This window comes from Rhinolophus hipposideros, assembly GCF_964194185.1.
Source record: "Rhinolophus hipposideros genome assembly, chromosome: 5".
Lineage (NCBI taxonomy): Eukaryota > Metazoa > Chordata > Mammalia > Chiroptera > Rhinolophidae > Rhinolophus > Rhinolophus hipposideros.
Genome location: NC_138051.1, coordinates 93,930,708 through 93,955,669, shown reverse-complemented (window position 1 = coordinate 93,955,669; position 24,962 = coordinate 93,930,708). Strand labels below are relative to the sequence as shown.

Sequence of the window (24,962 nt, the reverse complement as noted above, 5' to 3'; positions counted from 1 at the left end):
CAGGGGAACAGCTGTTGTGGAACGGGCCAGGGGAAGGAAGGGTCAGTGCTGAAGGGAGCAGAGGGACGATACTGTCCTTACTGGGGACATCAAGGTGAGCTCTGAGTGGCAATGTGGCAGTGTGTGCTCTGTGCGCATATGAGGATGTGTTTAAGGGAAAGGGGGGGCCTAGACAGACACAGAGAGAGCAGAGACAAGCCTTATCCACACTGCAGTTCCACCTCAAGCTGGAGCTCATTCCTGGCCCAGAAGCAAGGGGTCTCCTGCCCCCGCATCACCTGGACCCCCTAGAGGTGAATCAGAGGCTCTTCTGGGTCCTTTTATAACTTAAAGCACAATATATAAAGTATCGGTTTCCCAGGGTTGTCATAACAAAGTACCACAGATGGGGCGGCTTAAACAACAGAAATTTATGTCTCACAGCTCTGAAGGCTGGAAGTCCAAGATCAAGGAGTCGGGAGGACAGGTTCCTTCTGAGGATGGGGGAGCCCTGCTCCAGGCCTCTCCCCCAGCTCCTGGTGCAGCTGGCAGTCTTCAGTGCTCCTCTGCCATCCTCTCACATGGCGTTCTCCCAGAGTGTGTGTCTGTGTCCAGATTTCCCCTTTTTATAAGGATACCGGTCAGGTTGGATTAGGGCCCATCTCATGATGTCATCTTAACTAATTACATCTCAACGACCCTATTTCCAAACCAGATCACACTCTGAGATACTAGGGGTTAGGACTTTAGCATATGAATTTGGAGGGAACACAGTTCAACCCATGACAGATATCTTTCCCAAATCTCTGCACCAATTAAGATATAGGTTTCAGCCACTGCAGGTGACAAGAGGTCTTCAGTATAAGAGGTTTGATGGAGGCAGAGTTGATCTCGCTCTCTCAGCTTCCCAGGCTCCATCTATCCTCTGGCTTTGCCACCCTTCGTGGGCTGCCCTCATCCTCAAGGCCCCCGTGGCTCATCAGCACATCCACACTCCCGCGAAGGGAAGGCCAAAGACTGCAGGGCTCTCGTGTCACTGAGGGCCTGTCCCGGCAGGTGTACACATCATCCTCTCCCTCCAGTTGGCAAGACTGTAGTTAATGGCCACACCTAAGTGCAAGGGCGGCCAAGCATCGTTCGTTGTCACAGTGTCCTGAACAATTGCTGCAGAACGTTGAGCACCACCACAGTCACTGAATGTTAAGGGATGATCGAAAGAGCTAGAAAGAAGAAAAAAAACAAAAAGGAAGAGGAAGAGAGGAAGGGAGGAAGCAGGGAGGAAAGAAGACAAGGAGGAAGGAGGGAGCATCCAGGGAGGGAGGCAGGGAGAAAAGACTGTGCAAGCTTTTGTTTTATAGCCCGGAGTCCTTTTCTCAATGAAATCTTATAGCCGTATCAATACACAAAGCAGATAAAGGGCGGCTGCTGGGACCGAAGGCTGGGGGGAGAGTGTCTGGAGCCCTGCTTGCTCACCCCCACCTCATCCTCTGCAGTGCCCCCCATGCCCCTTCCTGGGATATAGTCTGGATGTGGCATTTGGTGTGTAAGCAGCAAGAAGCCATGACATGGTTTATGCAGCAGAGTGATGCGTTGGGCGTCTTGTTTTCAGAGGATGGGGCCAGCACGGCTGTGGCTGCTGGGAGCAGGGATCCTGGTCTCCGTCCACTGTCAGCCCTTTCCTGCCCATGGACATAAGAGCCTGGGGGTGCCCAGTGGTCAGCTCTCAGAGCCAGCCCCCGCCTACCACACGATCACACCCGCCATTACCAACTTTGCTTTGCGTTTGTATAAGCAGCTGGCAGAAGAAACCCCAGGAAACATCCTCTTCTCTCCGGTGAGCATCTCTACCACCCTGGCCCTCCTCTCTCTTGGGGCCCACGCTAACACCTCAACTCAGATCCTAGAGGGCCTTGGCTTCAACCTCACGGAGACCCCACAGGCCAACATCCACCAGGGCTTTCAGAGCCTCGTCCACACACTTGACCTGCCCAGCCCCAAGCTTGAACTGAAAGTGGGCAACTCTCTGTTCCTGGACAAGCAGCTCAAGCCTCGGCAACCCTTTTTGGATAACATCAGGGAGCTGTATGGAGCTTTTGCTTTTTCTGCTAACTTCTCGGATTCTGCTACAACTCGGAGGCACATTAATGACTACGTGAGAAAGCAAACCTACGGGCAAGTGGTGGACTGCCTCCAGGAGCTCACTGAAGACACGCTGATGGTCCTTCTGAACTACATCTTCTTCAAAGGTGAGCCCTGGCTCGGGCAGAGTTAGTGCCACCTCCACCACCTAAACCCCGCCCCCGAAAAGCACCTGTCTTTCTTCTGGTAACTACCTCAATATATTGAAATAATGTGCTGATACCACTGCTTGATTTATCAATAGTTGGTTTCTCTTGCCCTGTGTTTTCCTATTCCATTTTGATTCTGATTTTTTTGTTATGCACTCAATCTCACTTTTCTATCAATAATTCATTTTTTAGAAAAATTCTATTTTTGTGTATTATCATCTATTTCAAACATACAGAAATACACAGAGAAGAACCTAAAAACCACCATACACTCCCCCCATGAAGAATGAACACATATTAACTTTTTACCATTTGCTTCAGAGTTTTGTTTTTTTAAGTATGACATTGCAGATACAGTTCAATTTCTTTTTAATGCTTTGCTCGTCCTGTTTCCCTCCTTTCATGCCTCCCAGAGGCTGTGTGACAGTTGCTCAGACTTTCCTTGCTTTTACTGACCTTGACAATTGTGAAGAGTACTGACCAAGCATTTTGCAGAATATCCCTCAGTTGGGATGTGTGTGATGTTTTTCCCACGGTTAAGACTGTGGTTACGAGAGTTGGGGAGGAAAACCAGAGGTAAGGTACCATTCTTATCCCATCATGTCAAGGACACATAGTATCAGCATGACTTATTCATGTTGATGTTCACCTTGATCCCTTGGCTGAGGTAATAATTGTCAGATTTCTCCACTGGAAAGTTATCCTTTCCCTGCCTTTCCATCCTTTGAAGGAAGTCACTATGTATTATACACATGCATGGAGGAGAGTGTGCTCCAGGTCCCTGAGGGAGAAGAATCTACATTAATTATTGGGAATTCTCCTGCATGGGAGATTTGTCTCTTCTCCCACATTCAGTTATTGAAACATTTACTCATATAAGTATAAAGTTATGATATTTATTTCATACTTTGGATTATAATCCAATGCTACTTTACTGTGTTGCTCAAAATTTTCCAAAGTTGGCCATTGGGAGTTCTTTTATTTGGTTCCTGTGTCCCTTTGATATGCCTCCATTTCATGCTTTCTGGCACTCCAGCACACCCCATCTGGGTGACTTCTTCAGCTCCAGATCCCATTTGTAATTCTGTTATGAACTATGTCTAATCTATTGTTTAACCCATCCACGGAGTTTTTAATTTCACTGACTATATTTTCATTTTAAGAATTCCTATTTTTCTCAGACCTACCTGTTATTTTGTCATAATGACTTGTTCTTTGCTTATAAATTTTATTCGTTCCTTTTTGAAAAAACACACTTCAAAAGTTTCTTTCAGATTATTCTGTTATCTGCAGATCTTCAATTGTAAGTTTTTGGTTTTATTGGCCCTGCTGATTCTAAGAAAGGATTGAAATTTTCACCTTTGAAATTGTGTGTGTGTGTGTGTGTGTGTGTGTGAGAGAGAGAGAGAGAGAGAGAGAGAGAGAGAGAGAGAGAGAGAGAGAGAGAGAGAGAGAGAAAGAGAGAGACTTATGGCCTATTGTGGAAACGTCTCTGGGGGACAAATTCACATTTTCTTCTGGTCTAGTCCTATTGGTTTCACTAGTTCTATAGTAATTTCTAGGTTGCAGAGTTCCTGTGCTGAGTGAGTAATGCAAACAAAGAAAATAGAGTAGGTGACTCTTTCCCTTCTAGCCTTGGAAATGTGGTGACCTATCCTATCTTATCTCTGGGCTGCTGGGCAGTTTTTCAATCCAGGCTTCCCAGATAAGGAAGGGATTGCCTTTCATAACGCCTGACTATTTGTAGAGAGCTCAGTTCCCAGAGCCTGAGTTTTATCAGGCTGAGTTACCCCTGAGAAGACATTAACCACCACCCCTAAGAGCTGCATACGGATTCTGATAACCCTTGAGCCAGATGATACTAGCTCCAGATCAGAACTATGCATTTTTGGTTTGTTTCTGGAAGCTTTGCTTTTTATTTTTGAGCTGAGAACTATTTGTTTATTTTTCCATTATTTTATCCAGAATGTATAAGTGTTTAAGCAGAAAAAAACAGGTTTTCCTGCTTTAATTCAGTCTGTGATCCTGACCAGAGGTCTCAAAGGCCTGAGTCTTAATTGTCTTTGATTTTTCAGAGTCTGACACAGGACTAAGTATACCTGAAAAGTTTGCTGAATAAATCATTTCAAGTTAACTTAGGTCTCCTATTTGAGGCCTCTAGGAATGCTATTCATTCATTCATTCATTCATTCATTCATTCATTCATTAAAGGTCATATATTAAATACTGACTACATCACAGGAACTGTGTGAGCCTCTAGGGGACATTTATGAACAAGATAGTTTTCCCACCCTGTGTAGCTCACAGTCCCATGAGTTATAAAAAGGCAACTACAACTCAGTAGAAAAGTGAAGCTCTGCTCGAGTAGGTTTGGGTGCCTGGAGCTCTTAAAAGAGACACTTATGCAGACTGGGGGAGTAAGGGAAGCCTTCCTGGAAGAGAAGGAATATAATCTGAGACATGAAGAATGAGTTGGATTTACTCAGGCAAAGAAACTGTAGGAGACGTGGAGAGAAGGTTATTCAGATTGAAACAACAGAATGTGCAGAAGTCCGAGCAGAAGAGATATCATTGCATTTTCAGGGACACGAAACAAATTTAGTTTGACTGAAACACAGAACCAATAGGGAAATGCCTGGGGTAGGGGGAGCTGAGAGTTGCAATGCAAAGACAAGCAGGAACTATGTTGAGAATCCTAGATTTTATCTGTAGGACCCCAGGGTTACCAGAAAATTTGAAGCAGTGAAGTGACCACATCTCTTTTAGAAAGATCAGTCTGGCTACAATTTGGAAAATGTTTGGAGGGGAGTAAGGGTGGCAGTGTAGACACAGGTAAGATGTTCTTAAAGTGGTCCAAAGTAAGTAAGACGGTGGCCTTGAAAAAAGGTGTGGCTCTGGAGATGGAATCAGAAATACTTGGTCACTGATTGGGTATGGATGCAGGAGACAAGATGAGCCAGCTCCTTCCTCCTACCACCAAGACCAGTGCTTTCAAGAGGCCAAGTTAGGAGGTGGTTGTAGGCAGGGACATAAGTAGAAAGAGAAGATACTATACACATGGATAAGATAGTGACCACCAAATTCTGCATTTCTAACTATGACTTAATGGGCTTTTGCATTATATATTACATTTCATTCACTGAATTCTTTCTTTTTTCCAGTTTGACTGGTAGGGAGTTGGGAGGTAGAGGGTGGCTCTCCAGCTTCTCTGTAGATGGTTGTTGTTGGCTAGAGGCATCTTTGTCTAGAGGTCGACTCAGTGTTTGCAAAGAACCTGAGCTGTGCAGCCAGAGTCAGGCCCAATCTCCGCTCTACCACTTCACAAACTTGGAATGTTTCCATAAATTCACAGAGATGCAATTTCTCATCTCTACTATGGAGATCATATTTGTTTAATAGCAATTTTGATGGAGATATAAAGAGATCGTGCCTCACACATGGAAGGTGCTTAGTAGATTGAAATACTACCTTTTTTGCCTCTTGAACATTAAGTTGCTCTGAAATGGAACAAAATCCTGGGCCATTAAAGCTCACACTCGGGGACTTGCTCTGGTGGCTGAACCAGACCTCCATTCTGGCCTCCTGATTCTGTATCCATGCCACTTCTTTGCCTCATACTTATATACCCAAGAGGAAGTCACCAAACCAGTGTGGCTTAGCCTATGTCTGTCAGAGCTGCTCCCTTGGCCTGTGCTCTCATGGTTCTATGCGTTTTGTGTCCTAAGCCAAGTGGAAGCATCCTTTCAATCACTACCAGACCCAGAAGCAAGCGAGCTTCTTTGTGGATGAGAGGACTTCCCTCCGCATCCCCATGATGCACCAAAAGGAAATGCATAGGTTCTTCTACGACCAGGAGATGGCTTGCACCGTCCTCCAGATAGAATACAGCGGAAATGCCCTGGCCCTGCTCATCCTTCCTGACCCAGGGAAAATGGAGCAGGTGGAGGCCACCCTGCAGCCTGAGACCCTGAGGAAATGGGGCCAACTGCTCCTGCCCAGGTAAGTGTCAGGGTGGCACAACTCCTGCAGACCTTGTTCCAGAACCCGAGCAGTTCTTGTCACCTCCAGTTGCAAGAGTCCAACTCCTGGGCTCTTAACCAACTCTGTATTCTTGGGTAATTTTTTCACCTTTTGGGCCACAGATTTCCTCCACTGTAAAATGAGGCCATGAGAAGTGCCACATTGGGTCGCTTGGAGGATTCCTGGAGTTAATACATAGAGAACACTGGGAGTCCTACCTGGTATATGAGAAGTATTCATGGGTCATTAATCAGGATTATCCTTCCTGGCCATATTTCTGCCACTCTCCTTTCCTTTTGCTTCTCCCTTCCCCCAAATAATAATTTACTATCAGAAGGTAGTTAAGTGAAGACATAAAAATCAGAAAAAGGACAATTATTAAAAATAATTATAACACATGCAGAACAGTGTGTATTTCTTAAAAATCCATCTTTCTTAGTTAAAATTCCTTGAAGACAAATGCCAAGAAGAGCACTGTAAAAATGAAATGCCAGTTTTATGGGACCTCAGTCCTACCCACTTCTGTGTCACTTGCTTTCTGGTTTGTAGTTTTCTCACAGTAATTTCAGTCTTCTCTGGTTTGCCTTGATCCCCTTCACAAGCCAGCCCTTTCTTGGGGTGTATCTTCCTTTATGGGGTGCTCTGGGATAAATCTGGCCTTGAGTTGTAATTACCTCGTGCTGCATAACAGACCACCCCAAAATGGAATGGCTTGAAAAAGAACATCTATTGTCTCTCTCGAGTCTGTGGGTGGACCAGACTAGCTGGGCAGTTCTAACCTGGGGTGTCTTCTGTGTTGGGGTCAGATGGTGGCCAGGCCTGGAGCATTGCGGGCTCCTCCACTCCGATGTCTGGTGCCTGGGCTGGGTGGTGGGCACAGCTAAGGCTGAGCAGGCCTCTCTATCTCCATGCAGCATCTCCATGAAGCAAGCTGGGTCTTCTGAGCAGCATCTCAGCCTAGTTGATATCGTTATATGGCAGCTCAGGGCTCCAAGAAAAAGTGTCCCAAAAGATAGGAAGTGAAAACACCTGCTCTCTTAAGGTTGGGCTTGGAAGTGTCGCTTCTGCCATATCCTTTTGATCAGAGCAGTCAAAGAATCCACCCAGATTCGAGGGGCAAGGTATAGACCAAACCTCTTGATGGCCATCTTTTTTTTTTAATTGGGGAATATTGGGGCACAGTGTGTTTTTCCAGGACCCTTGATGGCCATTTTAAATCTACTACCACCTGATAGGCACCAGTCACCCTCATGCCCACAGGAGCCTTCCCTCAGCACCCCAACATCACTGAAGTAGCAGAGACAGAAATGGTGTTTCATGGTTGGGCAGAGATTCAAATACCAAAGAAAAGATACAGGTCAAGGACAGAGGCCAGGATGTAAGGAAGTATCCCTGTTGTCTAGGAAGCTCCATAGCTCTGGTCAGTTTCGGATTCCAGTCCCGTAGGCTCCCTCGGGGTGAGTGGACCCATTCCCCTCTCAGAAGGAAGTACTGTAGGACCAACAGATTTTCCTTCAGGAAGGGTCTGTTTTGACCTCTCACTTTGACCTTCAAGAAGCAAGACCAACCCAACTTACTTTTCTAAATCTCAGATGCTTCCCATTACTGTTTCTTATGCCAGGATTATAATATTATAGCAGCATTTTAATGGGTTTTCAGGCATGAAAATTTCAGACTGCCAGCTCTCCCTCCATTGGGCTGTGAGGAAGGTAAGGTTGCCTAGGGAAATCACACTTCCTGGTAATTGTTCATTCTTCATTGACGCTGGTTGAACACCTACTCTGTGTTGAGTTGTCCACCAGTACTCTTCTGCTACCTTCTACTCAAACCCCCTCAATGGTAGGGCCTACACTCTAAGTGCTGCCTGTTCGCCACCTCCATTTCCTCCTCTTCAGTTTAACCCTCAACTTCCAACTGCCTCCCACTTTACTTAGGCATCTGGACCCTTATACTGCCCCAGGAGTTAAACTGGTAATGATTCCTTTACCTGAATTAGGGTCTCCAACTTGAATTCTTTGGAGACAGAAGTTTCCAAACTGGCTATTCACTAACCAAGCTGGCAGGTGCCCGGTAACTGTCAAACAATAATTAAGAAGAATAATCCCAAGAAGAAAAGGATAGCTTTGCTCTGTGCCAAAAGAAACTTGCGAACTTAACCCAGCGAATGTGGTGGTCTGATGGGAAAGACATACCAGTAACAGGAGGGAGAGTTATTCTACTGGTTTCATGCCCACACTTTACATACACCATCTCTCATCGGATCCCTGAAGCTCAGACAGGTGGGAAATGACAGTGGCATGTGTCAGGGTGGTTGCCAATAGATGGGTTTAGTATGTAGTTCAGAAGTTTGGCCAACAGAACTTGCTGACGAATCAGATGTAGAGGGAGGGAAATGTGAACAGTATTTATCTTACATGGTTATCATGTGGATCTGGTCAGTCAAACTTTGTAAAAACTCTAACCCAATGCCAGACATCTAGAAAGCCCTCCATCAGTGTGCCGAAGATGAAGATAGATGGCTGAGAACACAGGGTTCTTCTCAGATCCAGACACGAGAGGTCTGAAGAGGTCTGTGAAGAGGTCACAAGAGGTCTGTAAGGTCTGAAGAGAAGGGGGTTCTGGGACATGGAATGTTCTGGCCTAGCAGGTAGTGTCATGGGACGACTGGTTCCCTGCACTGTGGGAAACACCCTCCTTCCCAGAGCTTAGGGCACGAGAAGTACAGGTAAGGAAGTAGCGCCCCTCCTCTGTCTGATTCTCTCTCCAGTCTGTTGGACTTACATTTGCCAAAGTTTTCCATTTCTGGAACATACAACCTGGAAGACATACTTCCCCACATTGGTCTCACTGACATATTCAACTTGGAAGCTGACTTATCAGGAATCTCTGAGCAGCTCAACAAAACCATCTCCAGGGTAAGGTGGTGAACGTGGATATTATGTGTGTGGCGGTGGGGGGGAGGGTCTTTTCTCCTTTGACAGAAAGTGTTTGCTTGAAAGTCAAGTTCCCCCTTTTATTTCCTAGCCTGGCTTTTTAATATCACAAACGTTAAGGCTTCTTTTTACGGGCAGCTCCCTTTCCACCTCCCTCTATAATCTTCAGGGCAGGTACACAGAGCCCTGAATCAAGTAGGCACATATTCAGGGTCACCCACAGAGCCAGAATTTCCCCAGGTGTGGGACTAGTTTTGTTTTCACCTCTTATGCTTCCTCGTAGGGCAGGCAGTGATACGATCTGCCTTTGTTAGAGCCAGAGACACTAGCAGGGGTGTGAACAGGAGGTGCAGCTGTGAGCCTCACTGTAGTAACAACCCCAGAATCTCACAGCCTTATCAGAACAGAGGCTTATTTCCTGTTCGTTTACAGGTCAGAGGTGTGTCACCACCATCTGGCTATAGATCTGCCTCACGTGGCTTCTTCCTTTCAGGATGTTGCTTAAAGGAGAGGACCCTATTTGGGACATGCCATTCCACAACAGTGGGGAAAACAGCAAGAGCAAATGTGCAATGGCTCTTAACACTTCCCTTCACGGACAGCCTATGTCAAGGCCACTCACGTGTCACTGGCTAAAACCAGTCCCACCATCACGACAGACGTCAGTTGGGTGGGTGGGTCTGTGTTCCCCTCCTGCAGGCGGCATCGCTAGTCCCAGGGCATGAGCGAGGCTCGATAATCCCTAATAGGAAGGGAGAGTTCATATTGGGGACGAGTAATGCATTTTCCCACAGGAGGGAAGGCAGCCAAATCCCTTCCCTTCTCTTCAGTTATCCTTTTTTGTTCTAGAATGGAGTCAGTGATTGTCATTTGCGTCTTGGCTAGGAATTTCATAATGAAAGTATTCTGTCTTTTATTTGGGAAAGACCAGCTGAGATTTGAGATGTGAAACCGAGACAGCCAGGATGTGATATTGTGTGTGTGCACACGCGTGTGCATGTGTGTGTGCATACATGCACACTCATGGTGGAGAGGGTGAGCAAGAAGGGAAAGAAATTATTTCACCTTTTAAAGAATTTCTCTTTCACAGTGACCTTAAATGCCAGATTTATCTCTTCATGGGGCTTTTTATAAATGAAAGGTGATCGTCAAGGCCAAAGTTTTTCAACTTTTTTAAAGCCTCAGAATCCTTTCTTCTTAAGAAGCTGTGTAACAATGAGTTTTGTTTAAAAAAGGAATTTCTCTCACAGAGGTCAGTAGAGGGCTCGACACATCAGGCAGCCTGGTCCCACTGAATTCGTTTGAAAACCACTGAATTAGGCTGAGCAAGCCATTTAAAAAAATGAGAAAACTGAGGCTTAGAGAAGGGGAGTGCAGCTCGCAGCAGAAAAGGACACTCGGGCCTGGGCCACATGTACCCCAGTGACCTAAAAGATGCTGTTGGGTTTTTGCAGCCTGGCTCATGCTTGCGGCCCTCAGCCCTGCTCAAGCCCATTTGTCTCCCCATCAGAGAGCAAACACACCCTCAGGGTGAGCCTCCCAGATATGACAGAGGGGTAGAAGTGGGGAGAGGAGGGAAGTAAAATACAGGCTGGAGTTTCTTTCTTGGGAGGTAGGCCTGTGAGGCCTGAATGGGGTGCCTCTGCCTCCACCTTAGTGCTGCTCGAGGTAGAATCTGTGCCCTTGAAGTGCCCTGAGCTGATGCTGTTTGTGCCCCTCCTCTCTCCTTCTAGGTGTCACACAAGGCGGCCGTGGACATGAGTGAGCGGGGAACTGAGGCAGGGGCTGCCTCAGGCCTCCTCTCCCAACTCCAGTCTCTGAACACAACATCGGCCCCACACGCCCATTTCAACAGGCCCTTCCTGGTGCTGCTTTGGGAGGTGACCACCCAGAGCTTACTATTCCTGGGAAAAGTCGTCAACCCAGCTGCAGGGTGACTGGTGGGAGGCCGGGGGCTTTGGGGTGGGCTTGTCTCTCCCCCGCTAACCAAACAGGAAGCCAGCAGCAGCTGGAATCATGGGCTGCTATGAGGATGAGTTCCTCAGTGTGCAAAGATCCTAATAAAGTGGACCTTGGGTTTCGTGAACACTGAACAGCAATGCTTACAAGGAGGGTCCACTCCATTTTAGCCATTTGCTCTACAATCTCCTTGAATCTGGGGTCAACTATGGTTAGAAAGTTGACAATGAGAACAGCCTCATGTTAAAGCTTTCTGGGAGATAACCCCCACCACTGTCACCACCGTGGGTCTTTCCCAAGTGTCCACTGGGGAAGGATCCCAGGAAAAGGCACAAAGGACATCAGGAGGAATAAGCGTCTCTCCGTTCACAGTGGCCGATGTTGGCTGTACAGCAAAGTGAGGTCATCCCGAAATGTCATTGGCTAATCACTATCAGTGGAGAAGGGTGCCAGGGCAAGGGGGAGGGCGTAGGCCCCACACCATACCAACTTCCTGAAGAGAAGGTGGTGCGAGGATGAGCCAGTCCAACATGGGAGGTGACAAGCCCACGGGCAACCCCAAGACCAAAAGAAGTGAGAGAGTCAACATGGCCAGATGGCAATGGGTGTCGCCATATTTTTGGTTGTGGGACGAATTGGGGGTGGTATTTGATTACAATGGAGCGTCCTTCAGAGGTTGGAAGTCCCACTCCCACAAGTGTGTCCCTCCAGTCTTAAAGAGGCATCTGCCTGAAACTAGTGGCGAAACACAAAGGTATGCCAACTTAGCTGCATGTGTGTACCATGCATGTGACAATACCCATCCCCACAATGACGTTGGTGCCAGGACCTTGAGGGGGGCTAGAAATGGTGCAAGTACAGGAAGAAGTCACACACAAAAGCATCATTGGTAGTACACCATCCCCCAACACCCACCCCACATTGGTAAGACCTGAGTTGGATTTGAAAATCAGGTGGGTCTTAAACAAAGGGAAAGAGGGTAAGTCAGTCTGGGGGAGGGTGGGGGAGACATGCTGTGGGCAAAGGACTCTAGGGAAAGAAAGAAAAGGGTAGATTCTGACAAAACAAGAGCAAACCTGCTTTGCAGCAATAGCAAGTTCATGGAGGGTCACAGTGGAAGGTAATGCTGGAGAGCTACTCGGAGGTAAAAGGATGGAGGCTTTGGCTGTCAGGGTAAAGGTGGGGAACGTTGTCCTGCAGACAATGGGGAGTGCCTGTAGGCTCGTGGGCAGGTGTGGATGTGGATAAAGTGGTGCCTGGGGAAATCATCTGACAGCCAGGCATGGGTCAGACCAAACCCAGGGTGAGGGGCAGGCAGGAAGGCACTCCATGGTGAGGTCCATCCTGACCACATGCCCCATTCTCATCCTCCCCACATCCCTCCTCCACCAGGCCACCAGCACACGTGATCCCACATCACAGCCAGCCCCCCTTGACCCTCTATAACCCCTCCCCACCCTGCCCTGCCTGCCTATTGGGTCTGTGGACCCCACTTCCCTTATCAGAAAGGAAGGAACTACCGAAGGCCCAGCCTACATTCGGAGCAACCTGCCAGGCACAATACCTTTTTGTTGCTTTGAACTAAAAATTGAGTAATAACTATATTCAAGCACTTAAAGATCTGCCCTAACCTGTCCAGCAGTGGAAATGGCTCCTGCAGAAACAAGTGACTGACTTTCCACGGGACATGCAAGCCAAAAGTATTACAGAAGACCCTTAATCAAACATCTTACATTGGGTCAGGCATTCTGGAAGATTCTGAGAGTGGAGTGGGGAACTTCACAAACACCCATCCTCATGGGACTCACAGACTTGCAGAGGAGATGGACATCAACGCGTACTTATATTAGAGAGTGTGGACAGTCATGACGTGGGCTCCATGTAGGCTATTGGGGCACACCTTTTACCACTTCAACCAGATTGACTGAACCCCCAGCCTGTGCCAGGTACTGTTTTAGGCCCTGGGAATGGAGACGTGAACAAAACAGACAATAAACTCTGACCTCATGGGGATTGCATTCTGGTGGGGAGAAAGCAGACGGTAAACAAAACAAGTAAGTAAAGTATACACTGTAGAAGACAGGGAGGTCAAGTTTTCTGTGGACAAGAATATACCCAGGAAAGTCCCTATGTTGCATGTGAAAGGGCAGCTAGGTCCTCTGATGGTGACTAAGTGGAGTGCTCGGTGACGAAGCTGGATTTAAGCTGAAGGCTGTAATGTGCTCGCTTTCATCCTATGAAGGGAAACTGCAACTGAAAGATACCCCTCTGTCATCTCTTCTGTCATCTCAAGGTAGTCAATGGCCTACATGTATTTATTAACTCTCTGCTGTGGCCCAGGCATGGTAATCATAGAACTGCGGAACAACCCCCCCGTCGGTCTCCCTCTCTGTGCACCATGTCTCCTTGCAAAAGTACACTGTACACTTACTATGTCCTGGACACTTACAGGCAGCTGACAGATATCAACAAACTTAGCACTCCCAGCAATCAGGAGAAGTAATTTCTGCTATGTCTCCATCTTACAGGTGGGGAAACAAAGGCACAATTTGCTAGCCTATAACAGAGCCTGGATTTGAACCCAAGCTATAGGGCTCCATAGCCCCTATCCTTGACCTCTCTGCCACACCTCCTCTCAGGAGCACAACCCAAAAGCCATTCTTCCACAGTCTCCTGGCTGCTCCTCTGCAAGGACCTGACTCTCGGGGGCTGGAGGGGGAAGAGCAGGAAGAAACCCCATGAGCAGGAGCATTTGGGGAAGATTACAGGGGAAGCCCCAGAAGCACGGGTGGAAAGTGATGGTTTAAGTAGCCCTTAATGCGGGAGGGACGTCCACTCATCTATGTACTGACATTACCTGAGACCGACTGACCCCAAATAAACAGCATAACATAACCCTTTTACTAACTTAATGCTGTCAGAGGTGAAGGGAAGTAGTTTGCCACCTCAAAATAGGCCTTTTTGGGATATTGATTATTTTAAGCTGGTTATTTTTAAGAAACAAAAGACTCAGAAAGAAATTTTGACCCTCCTTCTTACCTGCCTAAAGGAATTCAGATAGAAAAACGAGATTAAAGGTTAACGTAAAGCAAACTAATTGTGGCAGACAGAGAGGAATCTAACAAAGACTCTTTGTTCAACTCCCTTCTGTTTTGCACTGTTTCGGCTGGCCTGACAAGAATCTGTCCACACTATCTTTGCTCTTTCTCAGCTACCTGTGAGTTGCCTGCCTTCCCTTTGCCTTCCTCTCTTTAGTCCAGATGGCATAGAAGCCTCATCTGCCTCATACGTCCTCAAGAACCACATTCTTATGGAACCCCATATGTGCATATGTCATACATTTGGTTATTTTCTTCTGTGAATCTGTCTCATGTCAATTTGATTATTAGACCAGCCAGAAGAACTTAGAAGGGTAGGTGGAAAATTATTTTTCCTCCCCTACAGGGGAAAGTGATGTCACCTGGTGGAATTTCGAGGTAAAGACTCAGAGGTAGGGAAGAAACCAGCTTGGTGAAGGACACGGTATAAAGGTACACAAATTGTGTGTGACACTTTAGTGGGAGGGACCCCGATCTACTCCAAGCTGTGCAGACAGCAGTTTTTCTTCAGTCTTCCTCCTTTCCTCTCTCCTTGGGGAAGTAAGACTTCTAGACTCTAGTGAATTCTTACACCCTCCCGCTGGTCGGGCGGCCTTGGACTCATTGCTTGATCCCTCTGTGACTTACTTTCTTCTTCAAAATGGAAAGTATAGAACCCATTTTACAGAATTGTTGTGAAAACCCTATGAGGTCCTGAGTGTAAAGGGCTGTCGTCATCCAGTAGGAGCTCAGTGAACATTCGTGCTTCTTTCCCACTCCACCCTTTTGGCTGCCCCAGCCATCAAGGCTGTCCTTTATTTCCTCAGAGCACAGCTCATCTCTGGGGAATGTCCAAATCCCAAGTGACCACTGGTGTAGGTGTCAGATCTGACCCCTCCCAGTGAAACCCTGTAGGTAGCACTGCTTCAAAACCCAAAGGTGTGGATGGAGATGCTTTGGGCACTTTGCCTGGACATGAAAGGTGTCATCTGGAGGGCAAGACCATTCTTTCTGTAGGGACATTTGCTATGACATTGTGTCACTAAAAGGAACTCCCTGGCCCAGGGATCAGCGCTGAAACTGCAGAGGCTCATGTGAGTCAGAGCCCTGGAGCTTTTCTCCACAAAACATCATTGTCAGTGATCATTTCCTGTGTTGCTTCTTCCCTCCCTTCTTAAGCTGTCCCTTTCAATCACCTGTGGTTTAAGTAAGATTCTTTCCAACTGGAGATTCCAGATGTATTTTTACGCCACTTGGACCTTTTAACCATCTGGAAGAACCTGATCACTTTCACAGTAAGTCAACAGCTCCCTAAAATTTATGTTTTTAAAGATCTTGTGATGCTCTCTCCAGTGGGTCTTGAGCCATCTTTGTAATGCTATAGAGCCCCAGATACATTTATTTTGTCTTCAGTTGCAGGTAACTAGGCTTTGAATGTTGGGCCTAAGCCTCTGGCCAGGAACAGCTTCCATGAACTCACAGGACCCTATAGTGAAAAGATCACTGGAGCCACTTGTGTCTGTCATGCCACCTCATGGTTCCATGTGTCCCACCGAGCCCATGAAAACAGTCATAAAAATCTCTACTCCCTTCACCCCAGCCAGGAGCAGAGCTGAGAGCTTTAAAGTTGTCCATGTAAGAGTGGGTCCATTTCTAGACTCTCTATTTACTATTCAGTGTAAATATTTATCTTCTCTTGTGTCCACACCACACTGTGTTAATCAATGAAGTTTTATAATAAGTCTTGATATTAAGTTAAATCCTCCAGCTTTGTGTTTTAGAGGTATTTGCTTGTTTAGTTTGCTTTTAGTGTTTGTTATGTGGCCCTTCAGACTAAAGTAGTGGGTGACTCTTTCTCTGATCCTCCAGCAGTACCCTTCCATATCATACAGCCCCCAATCCTCCCACACTCGTAAGCCCCAATTCCTGTGTTAAATTTCTAAAACCACTTTATTACAAAAAAGTATTTGCAGTGCCTGTTTTCATGATCAAGAAAACAGATTGATTCACCTGAAAACACTTTTTTTTTGCCTCTGTACTTGCAGGGTGTTTTCATCTGGTTTAGAATTTTAGGTAGGTAGATGTTTACTTTCAGTGCTAGACAGATGTCATTCCATTATATTTTGACTTTCACAATTTGGGTTGAAAAGTTGTCTATAATTCTTAATATTATCCTTTGAAGGCAAGGATTTTTTTCCCTCTGCCTGCTTGCAAATTTTCTCTTTGTTTTAGTCTTTCATTTTAAAATGATGTCTCTAGATGCAGTTTTTCCTGCATTAATTTTGCTTAGGGTCCATAAACTTGAATGTGTGATTTGATGTCTCTTTGGGAAAATTCTTAGACACTGTCTCTTCAAACATTGCTTCTATTCCAATTCTCTCTTCTTTTTTCTGGAACCACAATCACACATATATTAGATGTTTCCATTATGTCCATATGTCTGTTATGCCCTCTTCTGCATTTTCTATTATTTTTACTCTCTGGGTTTAATCTGGATATTTTCTATTTGCCTCATCCCACTTCTCTCTTTGGCTATGTTTGATCTGCTATTAAATGGATTTATTGAATTCTTAATGTCAGTTATTTTAACTTTTAGCACAAGGATTTGAATTGGATTCTTTTTACGAATACAAATTCTCTGTGAAATTCTCTACGTTTTCATCGATTTCGTTATACAGAACAATGATGGCTATTTCTAAATCTGTGTTTGATAACTCCAATATCTAGATTCCTGTGAATATCTACATCTACTTTTTTCTCTTAGTTTTCCATTATTTTTCCTGTTATTTAATATGCCCAGTCATTTTTTATTGAAAGTCAGACACAATGTGTATTAAAAATTATGTACCTTTAGATGTTTTCTCCCTCCAAAGGAGATTTGACTTTCTTCTCTCCAGCAGATAGAGTCCAGTAAAGGCTGAGTTTCAGTGTTGAGGCCTGGCTTGTTTGGCCTTGTCCCTATAATGTAGCCGTTAGGAGGTCTCAGTGCAAAGCCTGGCTGTCTTCCAGGCTCCTTCCCCTTCATATGTCCATACACCAAGTTTTGTCTCCTGAGTCCAGTGAGCCAGCTAAAATCTGTTATTTTAGCCAATGACTTCTCATTGTTACTCAGTATCTCATCCCACACGTGCACCACTTAGGAGAGAGAAAATTCCTTGATGAGAAATTGCATGCCGACCCTTGGATTTACCTCCTCGGGGTTATCTCTAGGACCTTGGTCTTTTAAGTCCTAACTGAAATCCAATTTTTTGTCCCCCAGCCCAGTGGCACTGTTATAGCCCCAAGGCCACAGTTTTCTGTCCATCTCTCTGCCCCAGACTGCAAATCAGCAAAAGTCCCAGAGGGAAAAGGCAGCAGCAAACAAGCCTCATCTCAGTGCATGTGCCTTCTCTCTGGAATCTTCTTCTCATCTTTAACTCATGCTTCCCTCATTGTATTCCAGTACCTTCAACCATCTATATTTTGTATTTTATTCAGCATTTATACTTTTCTTGAGGAAGAATTAGTCTAATATTGGCTTTTCTGTCATAGTCAGGAGCCAGGTGTATTCTTAATACAGCAAAGAGAACCCCAAGCCATGATGCCCATGCCTGCTGTGATAACCCCACGTGATAATTTTATGTGTCCACCTGACTGAGCCATGGGGTGCCCAGATATTTGGTGCCCAGACATTATTCTGAGTGTTTCTGTGAGAGTGTTATGGGTAAGATTAATATTTAAATCTGTAGACTGAGTAAACAGATTGCCCTCCATAATGTTGGGTGGGCATTGTCTAATCAGTTGAAGGTCTCTCTAGAACAAAAGGCTGACCCCCTTCCTTGAATAAGGGAGAATCCTCTTGCCTGATGGACTTTGAACTGGGATGTCAGCTCTGCAGATTTTGGACTTGCCAGCCTCCATAATTACTTGAGCCATTCCATATACTAAATCAGATAGCTATAGAGATAGAGATAGAGACATGGCTGTAGATATATATATATATATTCTCTTGGTTCTGTTTCTCTAGTGAGCCCCACTGCATTCACCTACAATCTCTAGTGACAACTCCATTGTGTGAGATGACCCGTGGTAGTAAGAAATGCTGTTACCTCTTTTCTAGATTTCTCAATATTGTGGAATAGGGTTTTATTTTGTTTTTGTTCACTGATGTGTTAGAAATCAGTGTGCTATTAAGACTGGAATGAAGCAAGGATCTGGAAATACTCATGAATTTCCCAACAGTGATGTCTGAACATGGTGCAAAAGGCAAATGGAAATCCAAGATCTCTTATATTGTTGGCTGTGGCTTTGAACAAATATCATCACAAAACTGGTCAACTGGGCTGGACCCACTGACATGTGCCTCAGACCCACAGGGCCTGTTTCACCCAAAGCCCAAACCCAACTCTGGGATCTTGTTCTTAAGATGTTTCAAGACAGAAAGCCAATGGCAGGTGAGGGGATGAGGGAGTATGGGGTTCGGTTGTACCCAGAAAGCAGACTGAAAGGGAATATGTCCCATGCTAAATGTGTGACAGGGTGTTATCCTACCCTGGCTGCCCATGTAAAAAGAAAGCCGACCCGCCAAAGTTAAAGGATGACCAAGCCTGCTTAAAGAGCTCTGGTGGGTATATGGGGATGTTAGAAAGTGACTGAGGTAACTGAGCCTTCTCCAGGGAGGAGAGGAAACCAGAGGTGAGAGTGTGTTCCTTGACTGACACTTTAACCCACAGGGTCTGCACCCCTGGGCAGAGTTCCCAAGTCCAAGTCTCAAGTTCAATTTGAAGTATCTGTGAAATGTTCAGACTACTGAATGTTTACATAATATCAGGATAACCTGGGCAGAGGAGTCCGTTGTCTTCAGCACCAAATAGAGTAAAAGTAATGAGGCAAGGCTGAATCATGAGTCTATGGAGATGCTTTGATCATCTTCATGTTTGAAGGGCAAATGTTTCTCAAAGTAATTGGATTCTCTCAGATAAGGGTACCCCAAGCTAAGTGGTACCCTAAGGTAAGTGGTATCACCCACCACTGACAAGAGAGAAGCACTGAGAAGAAAAGATGTTTATCCCACACCCAGCACCCCAAAGGCTTGTCCTGCCCCCTACTGGTTACAGAGGGTCATTGATGCATCTAGAAGCAGGTCCTCTTCTCCCCTGAGGCTGGACTAAGGAGTTGTGAGAGGGGATGGTTCCCAGATAAAATAGAAGACGCCCAGTTAAACTTGAATTGCAACAAATAACCTTTCAGTATAAGTATAGCCCATGCAATATTTGGGACATACTTATACTAAGTATTGTTGTCATTGTGAAAGGCACTGGTTTGAGATACTATGGGGGTCGAGAGGAAGGTGAGAGATAAACCCTCCAGGTTGAAAGAGAAGTAAAACCAAAGAGCGAGTAAAACTCTTCTGTGAGAGCAGAGTTCTCGGCTGTTCTCTGCACCTGGACCCCTGGGCACACACTCCTCGGTAACTATCTCTGCACCTGGAAGACAGAAGCTGGACTATGGGAGCGGGGCGGGGCGGGGGGCTCTCGAGCCAGAGCAGGTTGAGTGAACTGGCAGGTGGGCTGGGAAAGTTTTGGGGCATTAGTGAACGATCAGAGCCCTAGCAGCCACAGGCCTCCATCATGAGTGACCTCAGCCACCAACACTGGGCCCCCATGTCGGTGCCTGCAGCCCTCCACGTGCGGAAGGAGACACCATCCTTGGCTCCAATGCCCCCACTTCATGCTCCCCCTCTCTGGGTTCAATCCCACTGCGGACTGAGGTCTGAGTCTCCAGGGCTGGGAGCTCTCAAAATATTCCCTCCTTTAGCCTCCAGAGCGAGAGAAAACCAGACAGACCGTGCTGCACCTGCCAGCGTCCCCACTAGGACACCCCCCACTATTCCTGCAGGGCTGAGTCTGGACCTGCCAGAACTGGCTTTGTAACCACCACTTGGCATCTTTAGAAGCCAGGCTGACTATAGCTGTTGCTGAAGGCCACAATTTCTCCATCATTTCGGCCTCCCTGAGAAGGGGTCCCGAATCTAACTTTTTTCCAGAAGGATTGAGGCTGCTTATAGAACTACACAATATGAAAGAATATAGCTCAAGATTTTTTTTAAATACAAGAAAAGCCATTTTAAAGGGTATGAAAAAATGCAGAAATACGTGCGTCGATCATTTATATTGTTTGTATGCGTGCACTGAATTCAGTTATAAGTTCTTGGCTTTTGAAGCAGAAGGAAACATATAAGCTTACATAGTTTTAGTGGCAAGAGAGAGCATTGGATGGTTGTGGGCATAAAAACGTTTTGTTTCCTTTTGAATTCCAGCTTCAGTTGGTCTTTATATTAGTACAATCCGTCCTGCTCTGATTTGAAAAGGCACAGAAGTATTGTTCAAATGACTGATGCTTGCAATAGCTCTGAAAAGGTCAAGAATATGCCATCGATATATCTGACTTAGCTGAACTGGGTAAAATACTCTGAACAATTGGGCTTTGAATCTGAAGCTCAGGTTTCAGAAAAGCAAGACAAATAGGAAACTAAATTAAGGTTCAGATTTCTCACTGTCTGCCAAGACATTTTTCCCGGAGATAGCCTTCTGTGGGGATGACTGTGTCCTGTGACTAAATGAGTAACACACTTGGTGATGTCATCAATGGTATGGAGTAGCAAATGGGACAGGACTGTTCTACCAATGAGGATTTTCAATCGCCTCCACAAAAGCTGCCTTTATTAATATTTAATTACATGTGTCATACATGGTTGCTATCAGTGCTTCACAAAATCCATGAAAGCTCTACGGAAAATAAAATTTAGTCTCTCAAAAGCCCACCATCCAGAGTAAGTCCCATTAGCTTTTTGCTATATATTTTTCTTATATAAATACATACATTGCTAAAATACACACACACACACACACACACACACACACACACACGCTCCTTCTCTCTTTTTCTCTCTCTCTTACCAAAATGGGATCTTACTATACCTACTGTTTTTTTAACTTTTTCTGGACATATTCTTTTAATGACTGTATAATAGTCCACACCATTTTAGGTGTGCCATACATAAGTATTTAGTCTAAAATTCTCTTTTAACAGACTTTTTAGTTGTTACTTAATTTTAAAAACACCAAGATGCACCTCCTTTGAAAGTATCTGTGGAATTAAAATTGCTCACGTGAAGTACATGTAGATTATAGGATATTGAAGTTTTGTTTTCAGATTATTTTCTAAAAAAAAGTTGTATCAAATCAACTGGGTAGTCAGCCATAGTTCATTTGAACTGTGATCGTTTGTAAATCAAATTCTTATGCACATTTCTTAATTCTCTCTTAGCTAACGTGAACTGTCCATGTTTTTGTACCTGGGACCATAGGTGTTAATACTATAGTTTTATTATATAGAAGAAGTCCCCATATTACTCTTATTTTAAAAAAAAATTTCCAGGATTTTTTAATAAAATAATTCTTCTAGATAAATTTTAGAATCCTCCTGTCAGACTTCAAGAAACCTTCTGCTGGAATGTGTAAATCAACTTAGAGAAAATTTATATCATAAAATGTAGAGTCTTTCCATCTAAGAACAAGACAAATCTCTTCTTTTACTCTCATCTTTATGTGGCCCTAACCAAGTTTTCTTTTTCTTTTTTTCCTACAGCTCCTGCACATTTCCTATTGATTTCATTTATGGGTGCATTATACATTTTGTGCTCTTATGCATAAATCTTTCCTTCCGTTTGCTGATTGGCTTTTATACTATATATAGCAAAACTACAAATTCACATCTTAACTGACCACCTGAATGAACATTTTGAACATGTTAATTGTGTCTAATAACTTTTCAGTTTTCTTCTCTTGGCTTTTCCAGCACTATAACGTAGGACATGGTCATATAATGATTATTTGTTTCCTCAAAACGCTTTATTCTACTCAGGGCCAGAGACGGAAGGGAGAGCCACCTTCTTTTCCAGATGGTGGCGCCCGTCTGCGCTCTACTGCATTGCCCACCTTCTCCTGTCCCTAGCGTGGGTTCCAAGGCAGCTGTGTTCCCATCATGTGCTCTGGCGATGTGAAGCTTTACTTCCTTTATGTGGCCCGTGGGGTCTCAGACGCAGCAGGCAGAGACAAAAGCCCAGGAGGCATTTCCTGATTCCCTCTTGGATCTTGCTGTGCCCCAGACCCATGATAAAAGCACAGCCCACAGTGCCTTGGGGACAATGACACCCAGAAGGGTGGATATGGAGAGCAGGCACCATATCCAATGCTTTAAACATTGTCTCCTTGTCCGCTGTTTCCTGTTGGTTCCCAATTCTATAGAAAGGGCTTATTCATTTGGCTTTTCATTTTATGCTCCTTTTACTCTCAACCAGAGGTACTCAGGAGAATCTTCTACAAAGAGAATTATTGTTTCCATTATCCCACAGTGGGGGGGGGGGAATCCCACCTGTGACTTGTACAAATCATGTAAAAACCAAACTCTATTGGCCTTTCCCTCCCGTTCTAAGAATTTGACTAGTTAAATATAACTCTGAAAACCATTACAATTTCTGGGAAGTACATCGCTTCAATTCCAATTTCTTCATCGCTTCATTCCAATTTCTGCCTTAGGATGGCAGTCCCAAACAATGGTTTGGGTGTTTTCTTTAACATCAGTGCTTGTTGTTCTTGAGTTCGATTCCCATAGAAGCCTTTGTCACAGATCTATTGTACACCTGGGTCTTCTTTGCACCTCTTTGTAGCTGACTGTCACACATTTTCCATAAGCCTCAAAGACAAGCTTCTACCTGCTCCTCCCAACTTCCTCCACAAACTTTTTATTCTAATAAAAACACCTATCAAAACTATACCAATTAGCTCCAAAGAACAAGAGGCAACATAAAGTGGTAGCATAAAAGAAAACACACACACACACACACTTCATTCTTAGCTCCACTCTTTACTATGTGACTTTGGAAAGTTACTTAAACTTGCTGAGCCTCAGTTTCCTCATGTGTAAAATGGGGATAATAAGGTCTCTGTTTTATTAATAACCTTAATAGCAAACTCCTTTGAGTGCTAAATTTCTATCTGGTACTTTCCCAAGTGCTTATGTCTTATAGTTATTTTTTTAATCATAGCTTAATAACAAAGAATTAAAATTTAGAATTCTAGAAGATACTCTAGGGCTAGCAGAGAATATCCAAGCAAGGACAAGCTGAAAGGGGGTCCCCTCCTCAAGGGGTGCAGACCTCATTGGGGAAGGTGCCGTTGCAGTCCACTGGTGGCAGGGAAGTTCACTGGTTTGCCAGAGCTGGTCTGGCGTCACTGGGCAAGAGGAGGCAGCTCTCCAAGGCACACACAGGCCGCAGTCAGAGGCCGGCTGTGCAGACACGCAGAGGGAATGTGGGCTCTCCTGAAGACAGGAGGACACGTGGTGTCCGTGTAGGGACGGCCACAGCCTCAGAAGGGCCACGGGAGACAAAACTCCAAAGGGAAAGACAAGCAGAGGGAGTGAGGCACTAGTGCGGACAGGACGCCTGAAGCTCCAGGGGTCAGTGATGGCGGAGCTGTGTTATGGTGGCCACCATGCTGGGCCAGGGCTACAAGGTTGCCAAGGGTTGCACATTTCTGGCGTGTTCTGGGACAAGAGCATCACAGGATGTCCTCACAGCGCAGTCCTCCCACTGTCCTCCCAACTAACTCAACTATTAGCTGCTGGGAGCCTCAGGGGAAGCCGGCTTCCTCCTGCAAAGCCTCTCCAGCGCCCCCTACGGAGAAAGCTTAACATACTCACTCACTGTAAAGGAAAAATGCTCAAAGGAATCATGCCCATTATCAAAATCTGCAATACAGAGCATGTACTGAAGAGTGAATTTAGAGGAGAGGCAATACATTGATACTTATCGGACCCAGGAGAAAAAGAGAAAGTTGCATACTGATTTAAAACTTCCAAGGTAAAATTAATTACTTGCAATTAATCAAGAGCTTGATACTGTATATAAATTATTTTTCTTTTATTTGAATATTCTGTTCTATGCCTAGATACTAGGCCTTACATTTAGTCTCAGAAAAATATAAAAAAAAACAATATGCTAGAATGCTGCAAAGAGGTTCTGAAATAACGTTCCCAGTATTTGTACCCCAAATAGCTTTGGTCTTGCTGGTCTAAGCCTGAAACTGGGAGTTTTTCCCACAGGGAGTTCAGCTCCTGCTCAGCCCCTGGCCCTTGATACCTCGGATAGGGTGACCTGGATAGCTGGAGCTGGATGCTCTTCTTGGCTCCAACAGTCCCATTCCTGGGACCCTGCGCAGAACCCCGGCATGCTGACTGGATGTGTTTCTTGCAAGCGTGCCCTACTCAAGTCAGGACACTTCCCATCACAGAGCAGTGTCATGCAGCCACAGTAGGGGCACCGGCCACGTGGCCGGTTCTCCTTGGCCTCGATTCCAGAGCCAGCACCTTGACCCACAAAGCATCTTTCATCTGTTCCATTTTGCTTTCAGCCAGAGGAGACAATTGTGCCCTGGACTTTTCCCTCAAATCCATCTAGGACTCACTGTTCCCCTCAGTGAGGGAATAATGTAGTTCAAGTGCCTGCACATAGTAAGTGCCATAAAGTGTCATTTAAATAAAAGTACACCCCTGCTGTGCTTGAGTGAGGACATTCCTGGGGGCTGATGCTTTTCTAAAAAGTAACCCAAAAATGTGCCCCTCCCTTGGAGAAACACATTGTAAAAGCACCTGTGTTCCCTTAT

General features: G+C 45.3%; 1 protein-coding gene across 1 annotated transcript; it reads left to right on the top strand.

The window, feature by feature from the left end:
• Window positions 1-1,591: 1,591 nt before the first annotated feature.
• SERPINA11 (serpin family A member 11) lies at window positions 1,592-11,157 on the top strand (the record flags this gene model as incomplete). The annotated part of the gene is made up of 4 exons (XM_081047613.1): window positions 1,592-2,225; window positions 5,993-6,266; window positions 9,055-9,202; window positions 10,954-11,157. 4 exons carry the CDS (start codon window positions 1,592-1,594, stop codon window positions 11,155-11,157), a joined length of 1,260 nt encoding a protein of 419 aa, XP_080903739.1.
• Between the last annotated feature and the right edge of the window lie 13,805 nt (window positions 11,158-24,962).